At 44.9% G+C, this 22796-nt stretch overlaps 1 protein-coding gene across 6 annotated transcripts in view; it reads right to left on the reverse strand.

Moving 5' to 3' along the window:
* caskin1 (CASK interacting protein 1) overlaps positions 1-22796 on the reverse strand; it is a 634002-nt gene that overhangs the window by 40365 nt on the left and 570841 nt on the right. For 4 of the 6 annotated variants that reach the window (XM_080206871.1, XM_080206870.1, XM_080206867.1 and 1 more), the window contains 2 exons: positions 6702-6812; positions 1122-1223 (listed from right to left, as the gene is read on the reverse strand). The exons of 1 other annotated variant lie outside the window; for it this stretch is intronic. In XM_080206871.1, the coding sequence (XP_080062997.1) occupies positions 1122-1223; positions 6702-6812 (213 nt within the window). The remainder of the gene's footprint in view (positions 1-1121; positions 1224-6701; positions 6813-22796) is intronic. One more of the 6 variants, XM_080206868.1, reaches the window with a different exon arrangement.

Raw genomic sequence — 22796 nt, forward strand, 5'->3', positions numbered from 1 at the left:
GTTTTCCTCCGGGTGCTCTGGTTTCCTCCCACAGTCTGAAAAACGTGCTGGTCATTGACCCACACAAGCGCTGAAGTGTGGCGACTAGAGGAATTTCACAATAACTTCATTGCAGTGTTAATGTAAGTCTTACTTGTGACAAATAAATGAACTTTTACCTTTTTCTGCACCTCTGGCGTAGATCTATTGTAGACTAATTGATGGGGATTGGTCACTGTGATTAGTCGGTTAGTCAACAGCTCCAATGTCGTTATAATGTGTGATGAGCAGGATGGTAGGTGAACTAGATGGATCTCAGTGTATTCCATCCATCAATTCCTTATTAATCGGTGATATCAGTACAGTCACTTGCTATATATCCCTCCTGATCTCTTTCCCATTTAAACCAATGAAAAATGTTTCTTCATTCCTCATTACCCTGCACCTTGACTGCTCTGCTCAAACGCGGCTTTTGGGATCTGCATTAGACGTCACAGGATTATCAACCGCAAAGCGGATGGTTAGAACACTTCCAACATTCGGAGTAGTCACGATGTGGAGATACCTGCATTGGACTTGGGTGGGGCACAGTAAGAAGTCTCACAATACCAGGTTAAAGTCCAACAGGTTTATTTGGTAGCACAAGCTTTCGGAGCACTGCTGCTTCATCAGGTGAGGACTTTGTAAGGACTGAGAACTCTGTGGACTCACCTGAGGAAGGAGCAGCGCTCCAAAAGCTCGTGCTACCAAATAAACCTCTCGGACTTTAACCTGGTGTTGTGAGACTTCTTACTGTGCAACATTCAGAGTACGATAGTGTCATCCTCTTTCAGATCCTGACTGACCTCTTCATTTCCTCATGCTACCTGTGCTTATTCTCCACCACAGACTCGGGTCCAGGGATCAATCTCCATTCTTGACAACGCAAAATCAGTTTCAAGCATTTCGGAATGGGATGAGATGGCGGCTGAGATGTGAGACATGATTTTGCTTGGGGTGAGGATTGGGAGATTGAGGGTAACGGGATGTTATGGATGCATTTTGGAGTAAGGGTTGGTGTTGGGAGGTAGGGGTCATGGACATACAGTCCACTGATTGTCAATGGATAGGCTTTTGGGATTGAAGCAGGTGATCAAACTTACTGGTTGGTAGTTGGGCAACCACTCAGAGAGATTCAGCCGATTTATTTCAATGGCAATCTTTTTCCTATGTCCGGGTTTTGTTACTCCAATTGCTGTTAGGTCCTAGAACACAGAGTTTGTTACAATTCAAGTTGCCATTGGTGAACCTGAAATTGACAGTGGAAGCAGTAGCAGGCCATTGCTCACAATTACTAAGTTGACCTCAGCAGCTCTTCAAGAGCTAACCTAAAATGACACCCTTCCAGCGCCCGACAAACGACTTGCTAAACAGTTACGTTGCACATGTTTGAACACAACAATGGCACAGTCTTGTCTTAGAAAGTTCAGATGATTAACCCATCTTGAACGGCGAGCCTACCGCCTCGGGGGTGAGGTTGCCAAGGAGAACCTGCCTGCGGCTAGAAAATTTCATTCCCCCACTGTGCCCTGAGAGATGTCGGATGTGTTCCACTCAACAACGGGGCGTAATTTTAACCCAACTCGCTGGGCGGGGAACCCAACAGAAGTAGGCAGCATTGCCAGCTTTACGTTGGGCACAATGTTACTCTCCATCCTGAAATTGCCCCCTGGCAGTTTCTCGGGATGGTTGAATGTGGATGGAGTCCCGTTGTAGGGGTGTCAGAATCTCAGGTTTAGCCTCTGTGTTGAGTTTGTCAATCAATAGGGTCAGTGCCACTGCCTTCGCCAACTCTGGGCTAGGAAGGGAAAGAAATATCGCTTCTAATTGCTATCCCATTATCTCTCCGTGAGGTGATAGCCTGCATGGGAATTGGAAGAGGCCAGCACTGGGGCAAGGCTGTGCTGAATCTTTACTCTGGGAGGTTCTGTTGGCATTCTCCATCCACACTTATATCTGAAGCAACAATAACAGCCACTTATGCGTGGATGTATCCGGCGCTGAGCCTGGAGGCCTCACGGAGTCTCTTTGAACATGAGAAATCAGGTGCTGGATGGCAGTGATTAAGATGACCAATGAAAGGCCACTGAGGGTGAGGCAGGGGTAGCAGGAGGGAGGGGGAGAGGTTATGGGTGGTCATTTTCTAGAGCAGTCGGGTGAGGGGGCACATTCAGGGGGAATGCCAGTTTTACAGCCCGCCCAATCTTCTAACTGTAGAACCACGTTGTACCTGATCTCGTTTCCATTGGAAGATCTCCTGTAATCTCAAATCATGGTTTGTCTAATACTCGATATTGGTGGTCTCTGGGCTGGATGCCGCAGAAAGTAGTTGCGGTCAAAGCATTGTCTTATTTCAAGAAGAAATTAGTTATAGTTCTTGGGGCTAAAGGGATCAGGGGATATGGGAAGAAGAGGGGGGATCAGGATATTGAATTCGATGATCAGCCACAATCAAAATGAATGGTAGAGCAGGCTCGAGGGGCCAAATGGCCTCCTCCTGCTTCTAGTTTCTATGATAAGACTCAAATTTGCATTGAGAGACTGGGGTGGGTCTCAGTTTTGCGTGACATGAAAATTCCAGGACACTCTAACTCTCCGTCCTTTCGACTAGACTCCTGGGGCAGTCTTTTGAGTGAGTTATGTCAGTTTGTGGACGGCTGACTAAACTGAATGCCTCACGTTGTTTCGAATGTCTCACCTTCGGGGGAGGTAAATCGGGTTTAGAAAGTCTCACCCCTGAGACAGCACGCCTCCCGTTGATTGAGCTGTTGCCAAAGTTGTGGAGACGTCCATCGCTTTCTCGGCACTCACCCTCCCTCTTAGCTGAAGGAGGATGAATGGAGATGGGAGCCTTGGAGAGGGAAAAATGGGGAAAGATCAGGGGTAAAACGTGAAGGAAGGAAGTAAGTAAGAGCAGACAGTTTTATGTAGGGTCATTGCCAAAACAAGGTCTAGAGTGAAGGGTACTAATTTTTAAAAATTCATTTCCAGGAATGAGAGCATGGCCAGCATTCATTGCCCATCCCTAGTTGCCCTAGGGCAGTTGCGAGTCAACCACATTTAAGTGGTTCTTGAGTCAAATGCAGGCCAGACCAAACCAAATAAGGGCAGCAAATTTCCTTCCCTAAAGGGCATTAGTGAACCAGATGGGTTTTTCCAACAATTGACAAAAGCTTTAGGGTCATCAGCAGACTTTCAATTCCACATTTTTTTTTAATTGAATTTAAATTTCACCGGTTGCTCTGGCAGGATTTGAACCCTGGCCCCCAGATCTTGCTCTGGCTGTCTGGACTACCAGTCCAGTGACAATACCACTATGCCACTGCCTCCCCTACTGTCAGAATACCAGGCTACACTTGGTTTCACATGACTGTACACACAAACACACCAGGTCCAGTACCATTCACCCACAGCTTTTAATGATTTTGCAACTTCATTTCCCTACGTTCAGTTTATCTCTAGGTGTTGATTTCTTCAGTTACCAGATATCTCGAGCCTCCCCTGCACGATTTTGAAGCTGTTAACATGTCCTTTCAGGGAAACTGCAGGTTTCAGATACTTCCCACTCAATATGCACCCACCACTCCCAGACATCTAATTCATTTAACATTTCACCAACGCAGGAACCATAAAGGTTTCTCCACAGGGACAGGGTTCTTGATCAATAAGGGGATCAAGGGTTACTGGGAGAAGGCAGGAGAATGGGGATGAGAATCACATCAGCCATGATTGAATGGTGAAGCAGATCCAATGGGCCTAATTCTGCTCCTATATTGTATGGTCTTATGGTCACTCTCTGGTAGCAGATGGGCATTTCTTCAGCCTGCATAATAAGAATCAGAAGAATATCGATGCTGGTACAAGAGGGGTCTTTTGCCTCCAATTTATAGATCTCTTAGCAATAGGTTGTAATGGAAAAATTGCTCATTTCTTTTTTGTTTGTGGTTATCCCGCACCTCCAATTGAAGCAACTGCTTAAAACCAACAGCATATGGATCTGCAAGGTCCTAGATGTGATTGCTATCTGTGCTAGGTTAACAGATCTCAGCTAACATAACAGAACCATTCTTTTCTTCCGGCACAAAGGTTGGCAGGAATCTGGAATTCCACCCCCCCACCACACTATAAAGATTATGGGTGCTGGGGCAACAGGAGCTGGGTGGGAGGGTGAGCTGTGAGGAGAATGCAGAGATGCTTCATGTGATTTGGGCAAGTTGAGTGAGTGGGCAAATGCAAGGCAGATGCAATATATTTTGGGTAAATGTGACGTTATTCAGTTCTGTAGCAAAAACAAGAAGGCCATATCTAAATGGCCATAAATTAAGAGAGGGAAATGTGCAACAAGATCTGGGTGTCCTTGTATATCAGTCGCTGAGAGGTGAAGCATGCAGGTGCACCAAATGTAGTTGCGGCCAAAATGTTGTCTGATTTTAAGAAGAAATTAGATATAACTCTTGGGCTAAAGAGATCAAGAGATATGGGAGATATTGAATTCGTGGATCAGCCATGATCAAGATGAATTGTGTAGCAGGCTGGAAGGGCTGAATGGCCTACTCCCACTTCTAGTTTCTAGATTTCTATGTTTCATAGCGAGGTGATTCAAGTACAGGGACAGGGATGTCTTGATGCATCTATACAGGGTCATGGTGAAGCCACACCTGGAATATTTTGGTCTCCTTATCTGAGGAAGGATGTTCTTACTCTGGCAGAAGTGCAGAGAAAGTTTACCAAGCTGATTCCTCAGATGGTGGGACTTGACATTTGAGGAGAGATTGAGTCGGTTAGGATTGTATTCGCTGGAGTTCAGAAGAATGAGGGAGGGATCTCGTAGAATTCTATAAAATTCTAACAGGACCAGGCAGGATAGATGCAGGAAGGATGTTCCCGATGGTGGGGATGTCCAGAACCAGAGGTCACAGTCTGAGGATACAGAGTAGACCTTTTAGGACAGAGATGAGAAGAAATTTCTTCACTCAGAGAGTGGTTGCTTGTGGAATTCGCTACTACAGAAAGTAGTTGAGGCCAAAACATTGTATGTTTTAAAGAAGCAATTAGACAGAGCACTTGAGGTGAAGGGGATCGATAAATGTGGGGGTGGATGGGGTGGGGGGAGGTGGATTCAGGCTATTGTGGAAGATCAGCCATGATCATAATGAATCTTGGAGCAGGCTCGAAGGGCAGATTGGCCTCCTCCTGCTCCTCTTCTCTACGTTTCAATGTTTGCAAGATTGAGGTAGATGGGATTTTTGTCAAGTAAGGTTATCAAGGAAAATGGAGAAAGAATGTTGAAACGCAAGTGAGGCATGGATAAGTTTTGATTGAATTCAGTGACGCTGGGGTTCTGAATAAGCCATTGTTACATCAGTGTCCTCATTCTCTCTGCTGCTCTGTCATTCAATAAAACCTCTTCTGCTAAACACCAGCTTTCAAAAGCTCAAAAACTCCTTTCAGTGTTCTATTTTTACCCTTCAAAGTTTTGTTTCGGTCTCCGTTTAAATATATAAATATCCAGAACTGCACCATTGCTGTCCATGATGAGTGATTCGAAAATTGTCAAAATGCATGTTATCACTTGGATAAAAAGGACACACAATGTCTGTCTATGATTCATTTTTGATTTGAGGACCTGCAGACATTGGGTGGAATTCTCCAGTCTCAGACTTGGTTAGATCTTGTTGCGTTCCAGCCAAAACTCCATTCATCCTGAGTGGCACCCGAAAATCTCAGCCACGAGCGAGGGTGGAGGATTTTGGCCATTGGACTTGTTTCTTTGAAAGGACTGGAAGAATTCAACAGTCACGATTTACAGGCTGAGAGTCGCTACTTTAATGAATGGTGGAGGGCTATGGAGAGTTGCCTTTCAGCCTGAGTTGGGGAGTTAGGAAAGTTTATTTATTAGTGTCACAAGTAAGCTTACATTAACACTGCAATGAAGCTACTGTGAAAATCTCCTAGTCCCCACGCTCCTGCACCTGTTTGGGTACACTGAGGGAGAATTTAGCATGGCCCAACACAACTAACCAGCACGTCTTTCAAACTGTGGGAGGAACTCACGCAGACATAGGGAGAACGTGCAGACTCCACACAGACAGTGACCGAAGCTGGGAGTCGAACCCGGGTCCCTGGCGCTGCGAGGCAGCAATGCCAATCACTGTGCCAGGAAAGGTGGTCGAAAGGGCGACAACTGCGGGTAAAACCTGGAGAATGATAGAGCTGCGTTGTATGAGTCAGGCTTCATGATGAAGACCTGCTCACAGTCTTTGAAATGAGATCAATGAATTAACTCTGGAAGTCAGAACTTGCTTTCGGCATGTTAAGCAGACAATGGTAAGAACCTGCAGTTTCCCTTAAAACTGTTCAGAGTGAACAATCGAGAACAATTTTCAACTCACGCAGTTTCAGATGATGTGCAACGGAATATGAATGCAAAGCCTAGTACTTCTATTCCATTAGGGATTAACGCACAAATCCTGGGCGTGTGGTATTAGCATGCGAACTGTTACTGAGTTTGCATGAAATTGCTTTGTCTATCCTTGTAATTGATTTGCCACTGCTAAGGTGTAGCAGACAAGGCAATTTCCCTCAAACCCATAAGGCATTCGGAGGCCAATAGCGTCCCGAGAGAGACTTTGCACACCAGCACCTCTTTCACCACTATCTCCTCCTGTCGTTTGTCGACTTACCTCAGGGGTCATGCGGCTGATTGTTGGAATGTCATAGCCCGCATTGATAAAGTTAGCAGCATACTGCTGGAGTTGGAATTCACTGAGCCAGTTAAAAACTGTCTCTGGGCTCTGGATAAAGGATGACAAAGAAAAAATGGAACGTGAAAAGCAGTTTAGAATCCAGTGGTTAAAAATCTAACCTTAAGACATTGCTTCCTCCAGAAATCGGCGTTACGTTGGAGGTAGCCAAGCCGGTTACAGTAATGCTGAACCATGTCAGAGGGACCATGTACGGCAGAAGATTCTAGAGCCAGCTGAATGGAGGAATGGGTTGACATGATGGCAGCCATACTTCACACTCGTGAGCATCCATTCATTGACTCCGCCTACACTTCCCGCCACCTCGGGAAAGCAGCCAGCACAACCAAGGACCTCACGCACATACTCTCTCCCTTTTTTAAAGTTTATTAGTATCACAAGTAGGCTTACGTTAACACTGCAATGAAGTTACTGTGAGAATAGCCTAGTTATCACACTCTGGCGCCTGTTTGGGTACACTGAGGGAGAATTAAGCACAGCCAATGCACCTAACCAGCATGTCTTTCGGACTGTGGGAGGAAACTAGAACGAGTGAAGGGCAGACAATGGGAAGGTCCGGTGATGTTGGGCCAGGATTTTACGGTTTTGGGATGAGTGAGGAACTAAAATCCCGCCCACTCTCTTCCACTTTCTTCCGTCTGGAAAAAGGCACAAAAGTCTGAAAACACGTACCAACCGACACAACTACAGCATCTTCCCCTGTTGCCATCAGACCTTTAAAGTTTATTTATTAGTTACAAGTAGGCTTACATCAACACTGCATTGAAGTTACTGTGAAAATCCCCTAGTCGCCACACTCCTGGCGCCTGTTCGGGTACACTGAGGGAGAATTTAGCACAGCTAATGCACCTAACCAGCACGTCTTTTTGGATTGTGAGGGGAAACCGGAGCACCTGAAGGAAACCCATGCAGAATTGGGGAGAACTTGCAGACAGTGACCCAAGCTGGGAATTGAACCAGTTTCTCTGGTGCTGTGAGGCAGCAGTGCTTCCAAGGTGCTACTGTGCCATTTTGAATGATTCCATCATATAATAAGCTTATCTTTCTCTTCACTTTGTCTGTAATTGCAACAGTTCTGCACCCCTCGTTTCCTTCTCCCCTGTGTACACTAAGAACCTGTGGAATGTCTATTAAGGAAAAGTTATTTTTTTCTCTCAAAATCTATCCAACCTTCTTTGATTAATTCCAATTGTGTAAGGCCACATTGAGTACGCCAAGTCAAAGGAGGCACCATGCCTGTTTTACGCTTTGGGATCAAAGATACGCAGGCTCCCAAGGCAACAAAAACAAAACTGGCATTATTGAATGGATTTAGGCCAGAATCGGACAGAGAAATGGCAGATGGAGTTAATTGAGACAAATGCGAGACGATGCATTTGGAAGATCCAATTCAGGTGCAAATTGTACAGTAAATGGCCGAACCCTAGGGAGCATTGACGCACAGAGGGATCTGGGCGTACAGGTCCACGGATCCCTGAAAATGGCAACACAGGTGGGTAAAGTGGTCAAGAAGGTGTACAGCATGCATATCTTCATTGGCTGGGGCATGCTGTATAAAAGTTGGTAAGTTATGTTACAGCCATATAAAACTTTAGTTAGGCCACATTTGGAGTATTGTGTGCAGTTCTGGTCAACACACTACCAGAAGAAGTGGGTGCAAAGAAAGTTTACCAGAATGTTGCCTGGTCTGGAGGGTTTTAGGTATGAGGAGAGATTGGATAAACTCGGATTGTTTTCATTGGTAAGATGGAGGCTGAGGGGTGACCTGATAGAAGTCTACAAAATTATGAGAGGCATAGATAGGGTGAACAGTCAGAGGCTTCATTCAGAGGGTGAATGAAGACCCTTCTTGTTGTCGAAGGGTCTGTGACCAAGAGGGCACAGGTTTAAGCAAGAAGGAGAGAGTTTAAGGGAGACGTGCAGGGAAAGTTTTTCACATAGAGGGTGGTGAGTGCTTAGAAAACGCTGCCAGTGGAAACAGGCACCTTAGCAATGTTCAAGATGTATCTTGATAGCGGGAAGCGAACAGAGAGATAGAAACTACGTATCGGCGCAGGCTTGGTGGGCTGAAGGGCCTGTTCCTGTGCTGCATTGTTCTTTGCAATTCTCCAGGCCCGCTGTAGTGAATGGAGATTTGACTGAGCGCCGAATTCTCCGTTCCCGCTGACAGCCGCAACTGGGCACGCGAGGCTGGAGAATTCTGGCCTTAGAGTCAATAACTAACCCTGACCAACAAACTAGAGGAATTGGAAATGAGTGAACTTGTTAATTGTTTCTCATTCTCCACCACACTGGGCTAAATTAATAAGATTTTGTGTTCTCAGATCATTATTGGACTATTCCTTTAGGCGACCCAACCTTTCACCTGTATTTTGTCATCTAAAGTAAAAATAAAGCATAAAATTGATGAAGCCACTCTGATATTTTATGAAATTAAATGATTATACTGGAAGGGGATTAATGGAAATGGGGTCAATGGAACAAGACATTGAATCATCATAGAATCCCTACAGTTCAGAAGGCCATTCTGCCCATCGAATCTGCACTGACAACAAACCCATCCAGACCCCATCCCCGTAACCCCACATATTTACCCCGCTAACTACGCATCCAGGGACACTAAGGGGCAATTTAGCATAGCCAATGCACCTAACCCATATATCTTTCAGGCTGTGGGAGGAAACCGGAGCATCCAGAGGAAACCCAGGCAGACACAGGGAGAATGTGCAGACACCACATGAGTAGTTACCCAAGCCGGGAATCGTACCCAAGTCCCTGTAGCTGTGAGGTAGTACTGCTAACCACTGTGCCACCATGCCACCCATTGATGAGAGGAATTTCTGGAGAAGAAAACTAGGAGATAGGAAGAGAATGACAAGAGTCCCTGGTGTTAAGGGCTGTAACGGAAAGGAAACGTTTGAGTTGATTTGGTTATGCAGATGATAGAACAGGAAGGAACAGGGACAGGTAATGAATAGGTCCCTATTTAGATGCTGAAGAACAGTGCTGAGCAGCTCCCCCTTGTCGTTGGAGGTGAGAATGACATGCAGGGGGAGTGTGGTTTAGAGAGATGGTGATCTCATTTCTAGGTGTATTTGTTTACATTCATACTCACCACAATTCAGGCAATTGAAAATAAGACCCCGTCTTGGTAAAGGCATTACCAATGTGGAACCCAGTCACAAAGATCAGGAAAGTACCACGTTGGTTTCCTGGTCTTGTCTGGGAAGCTGGTGAGAATGTTAAGCCAGCTGACAATGTCCTGAGGCTAAAGAGAGGAGGACCAGTGAGGAAGGTTCCTAAACACAATGAAATGCATACGGGTGGACTCTGAGTAGCCATAGCTGTAATATAATTGCAAGCAAAAGCTCTGGCAATTGGAACTGAGGCACACAAACCTTGCTTTGCTGAATCAATAAACCTTAGCTATAACAGCACTAAGTCCCTATGTCCACATTTATAAAGGAAAGTACCTGTTAAATGTCATTCCTGAATTACAAACTGCAATGCTCCCAATGGCATTACAGTATTTTTAAAATCATTCCTAGGGCATGGGTGTCGCTGGCTGGCCAGCCAGCATTTATTGCCCATCCCTAGTTGTCTGAGGGCAGTTCAGAGTCAATCACATTGCTGTGACTCTGGAGTCACAGTTGGCCAGACCAGGTAAGGACAGCAGATTTCTTTTCCTAAAGGACATTAGCGAACCAGATGGGTTCAAAATATACACAGCGGAATTTTCAATAACAATAATAAGGTTAGAGCACAAGGGTTAATTCTAAAATGAAGACTGAACAGCAACTCAATTATCCCCTCTAATTCCACTTCTCCTGCATAATATACATGGCATTGACCTGAGCTGATGTGAGGAATAAACACCAAGTTTTAAGATTTATTTAGTAGTGTCGCAAGTTAACACCACATTACTGTGAAAATCGTCGCCACACTCCAGCGCCTATTTGGATACACTGAGGGAGAACTTAGCATGGCCAATGCACCTAACCAGCACGTCTTTCAGAGTGCGGGAGGAAACCGGTGCATCCGGAGGAAACCCACACAGACACGGGGAGAATGTGCAGACTCCGCACAGGCAGTCAGCCAAGCAGCAGTCGTACCCAGGTTCCTGACACTGTGAGGCAGCACTGCTAACCACTGTGGCACCGTGCCAAGGGTAGGATTGGGTAACATGCACCAAGGATATGATTTTGTAACACACACCAAGGGTAGGCCTGTGTCACACGGACTAAGGATTGTGTAACACACACCATTTAACAGCAAACAGTCAAACCCATTGCAAAACAAAAACCCATTGACAATAAACATGACAACTGGATGATATCTGTACATGTGTGGCAACATTAAAAATATCAGCATGATTACAAAATAATCTTTCTGAAGCAATTCAGGAAAACGCACAGTATGCATCTGACAAACTGATTGCTCAGTAGAATGTCAGCAGCCAGTAAGAACAGGCAGATATGCAAAATCTTATTTTAGCACTGCTCTCATTTATTGAGAGAGATGGTGTGCAATGCTGCAAGTGAATATCATCAGATTTGTCCTTTCCACAGATTAGCTCCTACAGTTAGCGCTATCAAAGCAAATGTTAAATGTGACACGGCTTTCAAATTCAGGAGCTGGTTCCTTTTTTTAAAAAAAATACAGAAATCATTAAAATGTTAGTTTTTAAATCAGTGACCTTAATGCAACTTTTTCCTTCAGTGTCACCCCCCCCCCCCCGAGATCATGGGTTCAGTTCCCACACCAGGAAGTTGAGCACCTACTCTGGCGCTGCTGCAGTACTGAGGGAGTGCTGCACTGCCTTTTCCAACATTATGTTAAATCGAGGCCCCCATCGGCCCTGATATAAAAGCAAAGCACGCTGGATTCTGAAACAAAAACAGAAAATGCTGGAAAATCTCAGCAGGTCTGACAGCATCTGTGGAGAGGGAAATGTTGGTTCTATTCTCTCTCCACAGAAGCCTTCAGGCCTGCTGAGGTTTTCCAGCATTTTCTGTTTTTGTCCCACCTTAGTAACTCATCTCATGACACCACCGTGACAAACACCTGGGGAGTTCTCACGGCCGATATATATCCTTCACTCAGATTGTACATGTGGGATCTTGCTGTGCACAGATCGGCTGCCGCATTCCCTACATTTCAACACTGACTATTCCATAGCCTCTACCGATTGGAAGGACATGTGCAGCAGACACACAAAGACACCACCACATGCAAGTTCCCCTCCAAGCCACACACCATCCTGCCATGGGATTGTATTGCTGTTCCTTCACTGTGGCTGGGTCAGAATCCTGAAACCATCCCCCCTAACAGCATGGTGGGTGCACCTACACCACATGGATTGCAGCGATTCGAGAAGGCAGCTCACTGCCATCTTCTCTCGGGAAATTAGGGATGGGCAATAAATGCTGGCCAGCCTTCGGTGCCCACATCCTGCAAAAGGAAATAAAGTACCAAATTGATTGCAAAGGGCTGTGGGACATCCCAATGTTGTGAAAGGTGCTATATAAATGCAACTCTCCTTACTATTTATGAGCTCTGGAATTCCAACAGGAAGACTAATCGATATTCAAAGGCCATGACCGCCCAGACCCTATCTAAAATTTTGGGGCCAGGTTTAAATTGCACACTTGGTATGGAAGAACCTCACCTGCAGGGTCCGTCAGTGGGCATCGCTCTCACCCACTCTCTGCGAAAATTAGCCTGGTGCAATAGCACCAAGGAATTTGTGTGATGCCCTGCCTAAGAGCTTGTTGGTTTTGATTATCAGGACCTGCTTAAGTTCAAGAGAATCGATTCACTCAGGGATCGATTCTTTTGCCTGCGTCCCCAAAGGCTTTACTGTGAGTCGAACATGCTCAAAGTTCAGGAAGCTTTTTCCAAGACCTTTAACAGGTTTCAGAGGGGGGAATAGCACTGCTGTCTCAAAGCGCCAGGGACCCAGCTTGGGTCACTGTCTGTGTGGAGTTTGCACATCCTCCTAGTATCTGCGTGGGTTTCCTCCGGGTGCTCTGGTTTCCTCCCACAGTCTAAAGATGGGCAGGTTAGGTGGATTGGCCTTGCTAAATTTCCCCTTAGTGTTAGGGGGGACTAGCTAGGTCAAATGCACGGGGTTATGGGATAGGGAGTGGGTGAGATTGTAGTCGGCATAGACCGGATGGGCCAAATGGCCTCCTTCTGCACTGTAGGATTCTCTGAAACCTTTTAATGTGGCAGCTTCTCAACTGTTTAATGCAAGCTGGCAAACAAAACAAGCACTCTATTCCCTTTACTGATCAAACCGATCAAAACACATTGTCTAACTACTTATGTTACGCAATGCTTCTGGGATCTTGCTGTGCACAGATTAGCCTGTGTTTCCCACATTACAAGAGGGACGTTATTTTAAAAAGAAATCTGCCCATGGCTGTAAGGAGATTTGTGACATTTTGAGGTCATGAAAGCTATTAAATGTATGTGTTCTCCAGTGTTGACAGTGAGAGCCTTTTTCCTCGGATGGTGACGGCTAACACGAGGGGACATAGATTTAAATTGAGGGGTGATCATTATAGGACAGATGTCAGAGGTAGGTTCTTTACTCAGAGGGTAGTAAGGGCGTGGAATGCCCTGCCTGCAGCAGTTGTGGACTCGCCAACTTTAAGGGCGTTCAAGTGGTCAGTGGATAGGCATATGGATAACATTGGAATAGTTTAGGTTAGAGGGTCATTAGATTCGTTCCACTGGTCGGTGCAACATTGAGGGCTGAAGGGCCTGTACTGCGCTATAATGTTCTATGTTCCAGGTTTTCTTTCTCTGGTCATGAAGACATGCTTTATGCGAAAAATCTAATCTTAATCCACCAGTTTGGAACACGAATTTAGCTTTAAAAATGGACTTTCTAAAAACCTGGAGACTGAAGTGCCTTGAAATCACAGTCCAAGGTGGCTAACCCAAATTTGTATTACTATATATTCCCCTTTCCAATTCATTAGGGTGGAGCTAGGCCACCTGCAAAATCTATAAAAGACAATGCTGTCACCACAGTGCAAGAGAAACATATTTGTCTCATTAGCAAGGCATCTACAGCAATCACCTGAGGTATTACCTGTTGGAGATGGGCCCTTAAGACTAATCCCGCGGATGTGGGGCCCTGGGCAAGTTAGCTTCCAAGCATCAGGTGATCAGGTCACCTTTGGAAAACATGGGCAATGCCTTTCTTTCAGTCTCCCCAGCAGTTTGAAAAGGAGGGTTGCATATTAGGCCAAACTTTTGTCTGTTTTAAGCACTTATTTTCTCAGTAGAACTAAGGCTAAGTGCTTGAGGAGAAGACATGATTCAGGGCCCTCCTGCATCCTTTGTTTTTCTCTAATTTACCCGATAAGTTTTGGGCCCTTTTTGTTGACTGTGATCCATCCAGGATCACCCTTCTAGAATACAGAATCCCTGTAGTACAGCAGAGGCCATTCAGCCCATCAAATCTGCATGGCTTGAGATAGTCATCGACTTCATGAAATGTAGCGGAGAACATAGCCCTGACTACATCAATGGGGACGAAATAGAAATGGTTGAAAACTTCAAGTTTTTAGGTGTCCAGATCACCAACAAACTGTTCTGGTCCGTCCATGCTGACGCTATAGTTAAGAAAGCCCACTAACGCCTCTACTTTCTCAGAGGACTAAGGAAATTTGGCATGTCAGCTACGACTTTCACTAGCTTTTACAGATGCACCATAGAAAGCATTCTTTTCGGCTGTATCACAGCTTGGCATGGCTCCTGCTCTGACAAAGTCCGCAAGAAACTACAAAAGGTTGTAAGTGTAGCCCAATCCATCATGCAAACCAGCCTCCCATCCATTGATGCTGTCTATACTTCCCGCTGCCTCAGCAAAGCAGCCGGTATAATTAAGGACTTCACGCATCCTGGACAATCGCTCTTCCACCTTTCTCCGTCGGGAAAAACGTATAGAAGTCTGAGGTCATGTACCAGCCGACTCAAGAACAGCTTCTTCCCTGCTGCTGTCAGACTTTTAAATGGACCTACCTTATATTAAGCTGACCTTTCTCTCCATCCTAGCTGTGACTGTAACACAATATTCTGCACTCCCTCCTTTCTTCCTCTATGAATGGTGTATTTTGTCTGTATAGCACGCAAGAAACAATACTTCTCATTGCCTTCTAATACATGTGACAATAACAAATCAAATCAAAAATTCTCTGATAGGCATATTGCCCAGGCCCTCACCCCCAACTATCCCTATAACCCCATACATTTACCATGGCTAATTCATCAAGCCTACACATCTTGGGACACTAAGAGGCAATTTAATATTAACTGCAGACAAAGATTGCTTTGTTACACCCCTTTATTTTTGCAAATATGACTTTTCAACTTTCAACTAACAGGAAATGTTGTAATTTGAACTGAGACAGAGCAAATTGCTTAAAAATGCAAGGCCATATTCCAAGGTGAAGGTGAAAAACTAACACATCACCCTCATCGAATGTGAGGAGAGAAATTCAGGTACCCATCGAAATGTGTAACTGTCTAAGGAAGTGACATTAAACTGCAGTGTTGGATATTGAAACAATCGTTGCCACTAACAGAGACACCCAAAACATCTTACAAATACATAATGAGTGGAGTACTTCAAGGCAAGATTGCCTACCACTAGAAAGAGATTGCAAGTAACACAGGATGGTGTTAAGAAAGACTCCAGCAGAGGAGACAAGCTGAGAGGGATGCTCTCTCTCCATCTCTCTCTCTCTTTCTTTGAATAAGCGTGTTAACCATTTTACCAGAAACCTATCATTGACCTGAGTTCTCACAATAATCACAACATCTTTTACATCTGTGATGTGGCGTTGCCGGCGTTGGACTGGAGTAGGCACAGTAAGTAGTCTTACAACACCAGGTTAAAGTCCACAGGTTTATTTGGGAGCACAAGCTTTCAGAGTGTTGCTCCTAATGAAGGGTACACCTTTTCAAAATCAGAATGTACTTATCTATTTAGGTTGTGAGTAATAAGGAGTCAATCAAACAAGGTTTTCTTGAATCAAAGAGAGAGTCATTAGGGCCCCTCCCCATGCACGCTTGCACGCATGTGCATACACACGGACCGTTGTGCCTGATGAAGGAGCAAAGCTCCGAAAACTCATGCTACCATATAAACTTGTTGGATTTTAACTTGGTGTTGTGAGACTACTTACTCTTCTACATCTGACAGTGTCCACAAAACCAGCTAACCTAAATTGGCTGTAGCATTTTAAAATCTACGCTTTAAGGACAATTGAAGGGCATTTAACTGTATATTCTTTTACTTTTTTTTTATTGGACTTTAATTCCCTCATTTCTAATATGTATGTGTGTTTGCATGTGCATGTGTGTCTATGTGTGCAGATGTGCTCACAAGCGTGTATGTGTGTGAGCATGTGTATGTTGGGGCCCAAATGTGTTTGTGCATGGCTGTGTGTGTGTGCGCGTTGTTTGTGTGTATGCTCACGTGTGCGTCTTTGTATGTGCATGTGCACATGTGTGTATGTGTACGTGCGCACACACATGCAAGTGTGTGTGTGGAGGGGCCCTAATGATGGCATGAGGCAGAATGTTTGATGTGTTTTTATCATTTTCTCAGTATTAATGGTGACTCTTTCTTTGACTCAAAAAACCTTGTTTGATTGACTCCTTATTGCTCACAAGTTAAATACATTCTGATTTGGAAAACGCATACCCTCCTAAAAACTAAACTGCTACTTTTTACTGACCAATCAAGGAGTATTAATAGAGGGGAGACTATTCGCCCAGGCTCACCAGGTCATAGCAGAATCCAAGCCAGCACTGATATCTCCCAAAGATCGAGCAAATCATTCATCTACATCTTTAAATTAGAGACTTCAAGAACATGGAATTTTGCAGCTAGTTGAGTCATCAAAATATAGACTGCATACTCTTTTACAATTTTTTATGGACTCCAAATTGGCCAACCTATTCTTCCCTGCTCTGTAATCTGTGTTTCTGTGGCAGTAAAAAGTCTGACAACACCAGGTTTTAGTCCAACCTATTTATTTGATAATATTCTCACAAGCTTTCGAGGGGTTACCCTCTTCGTCAGGTGAATGGAGAGTTCTGGCCTCAGACAGAGCATATAAAGCACAGACAGTTTAGAGATTATATGCTTTATATGCTCTGTCTGAGGCCAGAACTCTCCATTCACCTGACGAAGAGGGTAACCCCTCGAAAGCTTGTGAGAATATTATCAAATAAATAGGTTGGACTAAAACCTGGTGTTGTCAGACTTTTTACTGTGTTTACACCAGTCCAACGCCGGCATACCCACATCATTTCTGTGGCAGGGCAGGGGCGGTGTTACACAGTGAGGGACTGATTTACAATCCAACGTCAAATCCCAATCAATTTTAATCGAGATTACAACTCAGAAATAATCAAGCCTCACATTCCGCTATTGCAGAATGGCTTCAGAAATATTGAGCTCTGGATATATTTATTATAGAATAATGCTTGGAGACATTTAATGATAGTGAAAAGGCTATTTATCAATTTTATCTGCACCTTCTTTGAAAGGAGATGTTAGTGGTGTAATAAGCAACTATTAATGAGCCATTTTTGTTATTCATTCGCAAGACATGGACATCACTGGCTGCCCATCCCTAGTTGCCGGAGGGCAGTTGAGAGTCAACCACATGTAGGCCAGACTGAGTAAGGACTGTGAAAGTTGCTGTGTATTTTATTATTTTACTTCAATAGGCTAAAGTACCATAAAGCTAACATCTTGTTAACTTCAAGACAACTTGCTCTATTGGTTCTTTTATGATCACGGTGCGTAAAGAGTTAAGCGCTCATCGAATTTGCAAGCATCTCCCTTTCAAACAGAAGTATTCAAACGATCAAAGGAGAAAGAGGGGAGACGTGCAAACTCTTCCTCAAAGAATGTAACTTCATTAACCTATCAATAAATTACTGCATGTTATTTGCTATATCACACCTTATCATTAATTAATTAACTCACCAATTGGACATCACTTGTCACTCATTCCCACATATCTGTTAATCTTTAATTAACACATCGATACGGGAATACTACCTGCCTCCCAGATCTCCGAATCACTAATTAATCCACCAATTAATTGCTGCCCTAGCTCACTCCCAAATATCTGTGAATGCCGAATTAAGTCAGTGACTGAATACTGCCTTTCACTTACTTCCATATATTACGATAGTCACAAATTGACTGTTTGATTGATCACTCACTCCTAGACATCACTAATCTCTAATTATCAATTACTAGGCTGTAACCCCATTAACTCACACATCATACATTCCCCAAAAAGGCGAACTTCCGATCAAAGTCTGCTCAGTTATAAGATATAAAATGATATTCCCTTTATGCTGCTAACTGCAACAAAAGCTTTGTGTAAGATCATTTACAGAAGGAAGCATAAAATAAGACTATTTTTTGAAAACATCAGCAAGGGAGCACCACTAGTGCAAGCAAGATTCTGGTTGTTCCCATAGCAACACACGCATCCACAAGTTTGTCTTTCGGAATTCATTTTGAAATAAGTCACCAGCAAAATAGATGGGGCCCACATGCGACACAGGGCAGGGGCGGTGTTACACAGCGAGGGGCTGATTTACAATCCAACGTCAAATCCCCAATCAATTTTGTTCGCGATTACAAACTCAGAAATAATCAAGCCTCACATTCCGCTATTGCAGAATGGCTTCAGAAATATTGAGCTCTGGATATATTTATTATAGAATAATGCTTGGAGACATTCAACGAAAGTGAAAAGGCTATTTATCAATTTTATCTGCACCTTCTCTGAAAGGAGATGTTAGTGGTGTAATAAGCAACTATTAATAATCCATTTTTGTTATTCATTCGCAAGACATGGACGTCACTGGCTGCCTATCCCTAGCTGCCAGAGGGCAGTTGAGAGTCATCCACACTCACATGTAGGCCAGACCGAGTAAAGATGGCTGATTTCCTTCCCCAAAGGACGTTAGTGAACCCAGATGGATTTTTCCGACAATCGACAATGGTTTCACTATCATCAGTAGATTCTTAATTCCAGATTTTCTTTTATATTGAATTCAAAATCCACCATCTGTCGAGGTGGGATTCGAACTCAGCTCCCCCAGAACATTAGCTGAGTTTATGGATCAGTAGTCCAGCCAGAAGACCACTAGGCTATATTCTTCCCCACTGGGGAATTGGGAGTTGGATACTGGTGCAAATGCAATGACAGAAACACTACGTTCCCACCACCCTGATCAAAATGATGATTGGTGTTAATCACTCCCTGGTTTCTGGGATCTGCTGGGAGAGCTCCTTCTGGGAATGTTCACTTCCTCTGAGGGTGATGACAGGTCAATGACCCTAAATGTTGGCCGGAAATTTCCAGGCCCTTTGAGGATGGGAGCGCGGCTAAAATGGCACGGGAAGACAGCAGGGTAGGGGCTGGAGGGAGGAGGGGGGGGAATGTGCCTGATGACATTCCCACCATTGTGCCATTTTTCCAGCGGTAGAAAAGGTGACATCTGCCTGAGAACTGGTGCCCGCTTTGGGAGGGCCCTTCGCCACCTGGCGATAACACTGGATGAAACCTGGTGACTGCTCACCTGGGGGGAGCAGGGAGCTGATCCATCTTTAAGGGCTCACCAGCACCAGGGCCCCCACCCCTCCAGGCAGGAATGGCCACGTAGCTAGTACAGCGTAACTCCTCCCCACAATTTCCCTGCCTGGCCCCAGATCTGATGAACCCCCACCGACCTTGGCTTCAGGGCTCCCGACCATTGAGACATCTGTCTCCTAGCGTTGCAGGGCCAGTAATGGCCACTGTTAGCTGGAGCGCTGTTGAGCCCTCAGAGTCGCTGCCTGTTTGATTGGGCCAGCAACTGTTTGGGGTGGGCTACTGTCCTTAATTGTCTGCCGCTGACAACATACCTCCCAGGGTGCAGTCACTGGCATTAACCGGGTCAGCTCCTGCTTTCACCTTGATGAATTGAGACTTCTCCAGAAGATTCAGTCCATTATCTTTGTTTCACAGATGCTGCCTGACCTGCTGAGTATTATCCGGCATGTTCCGTTTTCATCTCAGAGTCCAAGCAGCTGCAGTATTTTGCTTTGACTGCACTGAAGCCTTTCTGTTCGTGCGGGGCAGTGGAATTCAAAATGGCCGCATTCAACAGCGAGCAAGAGTGTCAGGTCTTCCAAATCGCCATCACCATGCCAGGTCTCAGGCCCTTGCGTGGTCATGATCTCAGGTCCACCGCTGGCAGAATGGGGTTGACATTTTTTCGTGTCTTTTCCAAGGCTCCCGGGTTACAAGAGGCTGCTCTGCCCTCTCAGAGTTTCCAGCTTTGATCTCAACTTTCCTCCCTCACAACTCCTCAGCAATACCTCAGATTTTCACAAGCTGAGTTTTGTAGATGTCACCGAGCTCTTTCACCGCATATGAGCTCATATTAATTTTACTTCAGATATTTTTACACATATCCTGTTATCATAGATCAGTTTGTTTCTTCATGGGTGTATTCATGTGTGCAAATGTGCGTATAATTGGGTATATTTTCAGGTATGTCTCAGTGTGTATATTGTTGGATAGGTATGTGTGTGTGCGCGTGTGCGTAGGTGAGTCTGTAGGTGTGCATCTAAGTGGTAGGTGTGTATAAGTGTGCACGTAGGTGAGTTTTTTTAATTCATTCGTGGGACATGGGCATCATTGGCTGGCCAGCATTTATTGCCCATCACTAGATGCCCTTGAAAAGGTGGTGGTGAACTACCTTCTTGTGGGTTGACTCTCAATACCGTCAGGGAGGGAATTCCAGGATTTTGACCCAGCCACTGTGAAGGAACAGCGATGTATTTCCAAGTCAGGATGGTGAGTGGCTTGGAGGGGATGGTGCTCCCGTGCATCTGCTGCCCTTGTCCTTCTAGATGGAAGTAGCTGTGGGTTTGGAAGAGGCTGGGTTGCTGCAGTGTATCTTACAGATAGCGCACACTGCTGCTGCTGCTGAGTGTTGGTGGTGGAGGGAGTGGATGTTTGTAGATGTAGTGCCAATCAAGTGGGCTATTTTGTCCTGAATGGCACCATGCTTCTTGAGTGTGTTGGAGCTGCACCCATCCAGTGAGGAATATTCCATCACACTCTTGTGCCATGTAGATGGTGGACAGATGGACAGGCTTTGGGGAATCAGGAGATGGGTTACTGGCAGCAATATTCCTAGCCTCTGCCTTGCTGTTGTAGCCACTGTGTTTATGTATTGAGTCTAGTTGAGTTTCTGGTCAATGGTAGCCCCAAGGATGTTGACAGTGGGTACGTAGATGGGTAGGGGTGCACCTAAGTGAGCATGAAGATGTGTGTGTAGGTGTGGGTATAGGTGGGTAGGTGTACTTAAAATGGGTAAGGTCAGGACTGGATGAGATGTTGCCAAGGACACTGAGGGAGATGAGGGTGGAAATTGCTGAGACACTGGCCATAATTTTTCAGTCTTCCTGAGACACAGGGATGCTGCCAGAAGACTGGAGAATTGCAAAGGTTACATTTTTGTTCAAAAAAGGCTGTAAAGTTTATCCCAGTGACTCAAGGCCAATCAGTTTAACTTTGGTGGTGTGGAAACTTCTAGAAACAATAATTTGGGACAAAGTTAATAATCACAGGAACCAATGTGGGCTAATTAAAGAAAACCAACATGTATTGTTAAGAGAAAATCTAACTTGCAGGAGATTTTTATAAAATCCTACAGTGCAGAAGGAGGCCATTCGGCCCACTGAGTCTGCAGCAATCACAATCCTACCCCCATAACCCCATGCATTTACCTGAGCTAGTCCCCCTGACACTAGGGGCAATTTAGCATGGCCGACCCACCGAACCTGCACATCATTGGACAGTGGGAGGAAACCGGAGCATCTAGAGGAAACCAATGAGACACTGGGAGAACGTGCAAACTCAACACAGATAGCGACCCAAGCTAGGAATCGAACCTGGGTCTCTGGCACTGTGAGGCAGCAGTGCTAACCACTGTGCCATTTGAAGAGGTAACACAGAGGACTGATGAGGATAATGTTGCTGATGTGATGTACCTGGGTTCCAAAGTCCCTTTTGATACAGTGCCACACAACAGATTTGTCAGCAATGTTGTGACTCACAGAATAAAAGGGACAGGAGCAGCACAAGTATGGAATTAGCTGAGTCAGAGAAAACAGAGAGTCGGGAATAACGGATGCTTTTCAGGCTGCAGGATAGTTGCAGTGGAGTTCCCCAGGGGTCAGTGTTGAGACCCTCACTTTATTTTTCTTCAATTCTTTAATGAAACATAGACGTGACTGGCTTGGGCTAGTATTTATAGCTATCACTCTCACCTCACCTCTTAATTTCAGCACTTTTGTCCTAGTTTGGATTAAGGCTGTAATAAGAGCTGAGTAATCCTGTCGGAAGCCAAACTGAGCACCAGTGAGCAGGTTATTGTTGAGTAAGCACTGCTTGAAAGCCCTGTTTATTGCCCTTTCCATCACTTTACTGATGATTGAGAGCAGATGGAGTCAAAATTGACTGGGTTCGATTTGTCCTGCTTTGTGTGGATAAAAGTGTATTAATGATATATATTGGTGATATATATAAATGATCTGGACCTTGGTTTACAGAGGAGGCATGGTGATTAGCACTGCTGCCTCACAGTGCCAGGATCTGGGTTCAATTCCTGGCTTGGGTCACTGTCTGTGTGGAGTCTGCATGTTCTCCCCATATCTGCATGAGTTCCCTTCAGGTGCTCCGGTTTCCTCCAAAAGTTGTATTGGTTAGGTGCATTGGCCATGCTAAATTCTCCCTCAGTGTACCCGAACAGGCGACTGGGGGATTTTCACAGTAGATTCATTGTAGTGTTAATATAAACCTACTTGTGACTAATAAATAAACTTTACCATTTCAAAGTTTGTGGACGATACAAAACTTGAAAACATTGTGAACTATTAGCAGGATGGCGCAGAGTTTAAAAAGG

This window comes from Carcharhinus amblyrhynchos, chromosome 18, assembly GCF_965287045.1.
Source record: "Carcharhinus amblyrhynchos chromosome 18, sCarAmb.v2.hapA, whole genome shotgun sequence".
NCBI classification, from domain to species: Eukaryota; Metazoa; Chordata; class Chondrichthyes; order Carcharhiniformes; family Carcharhinidae; genus Carcharhinus; species Carcharhinus amblyrhynchos.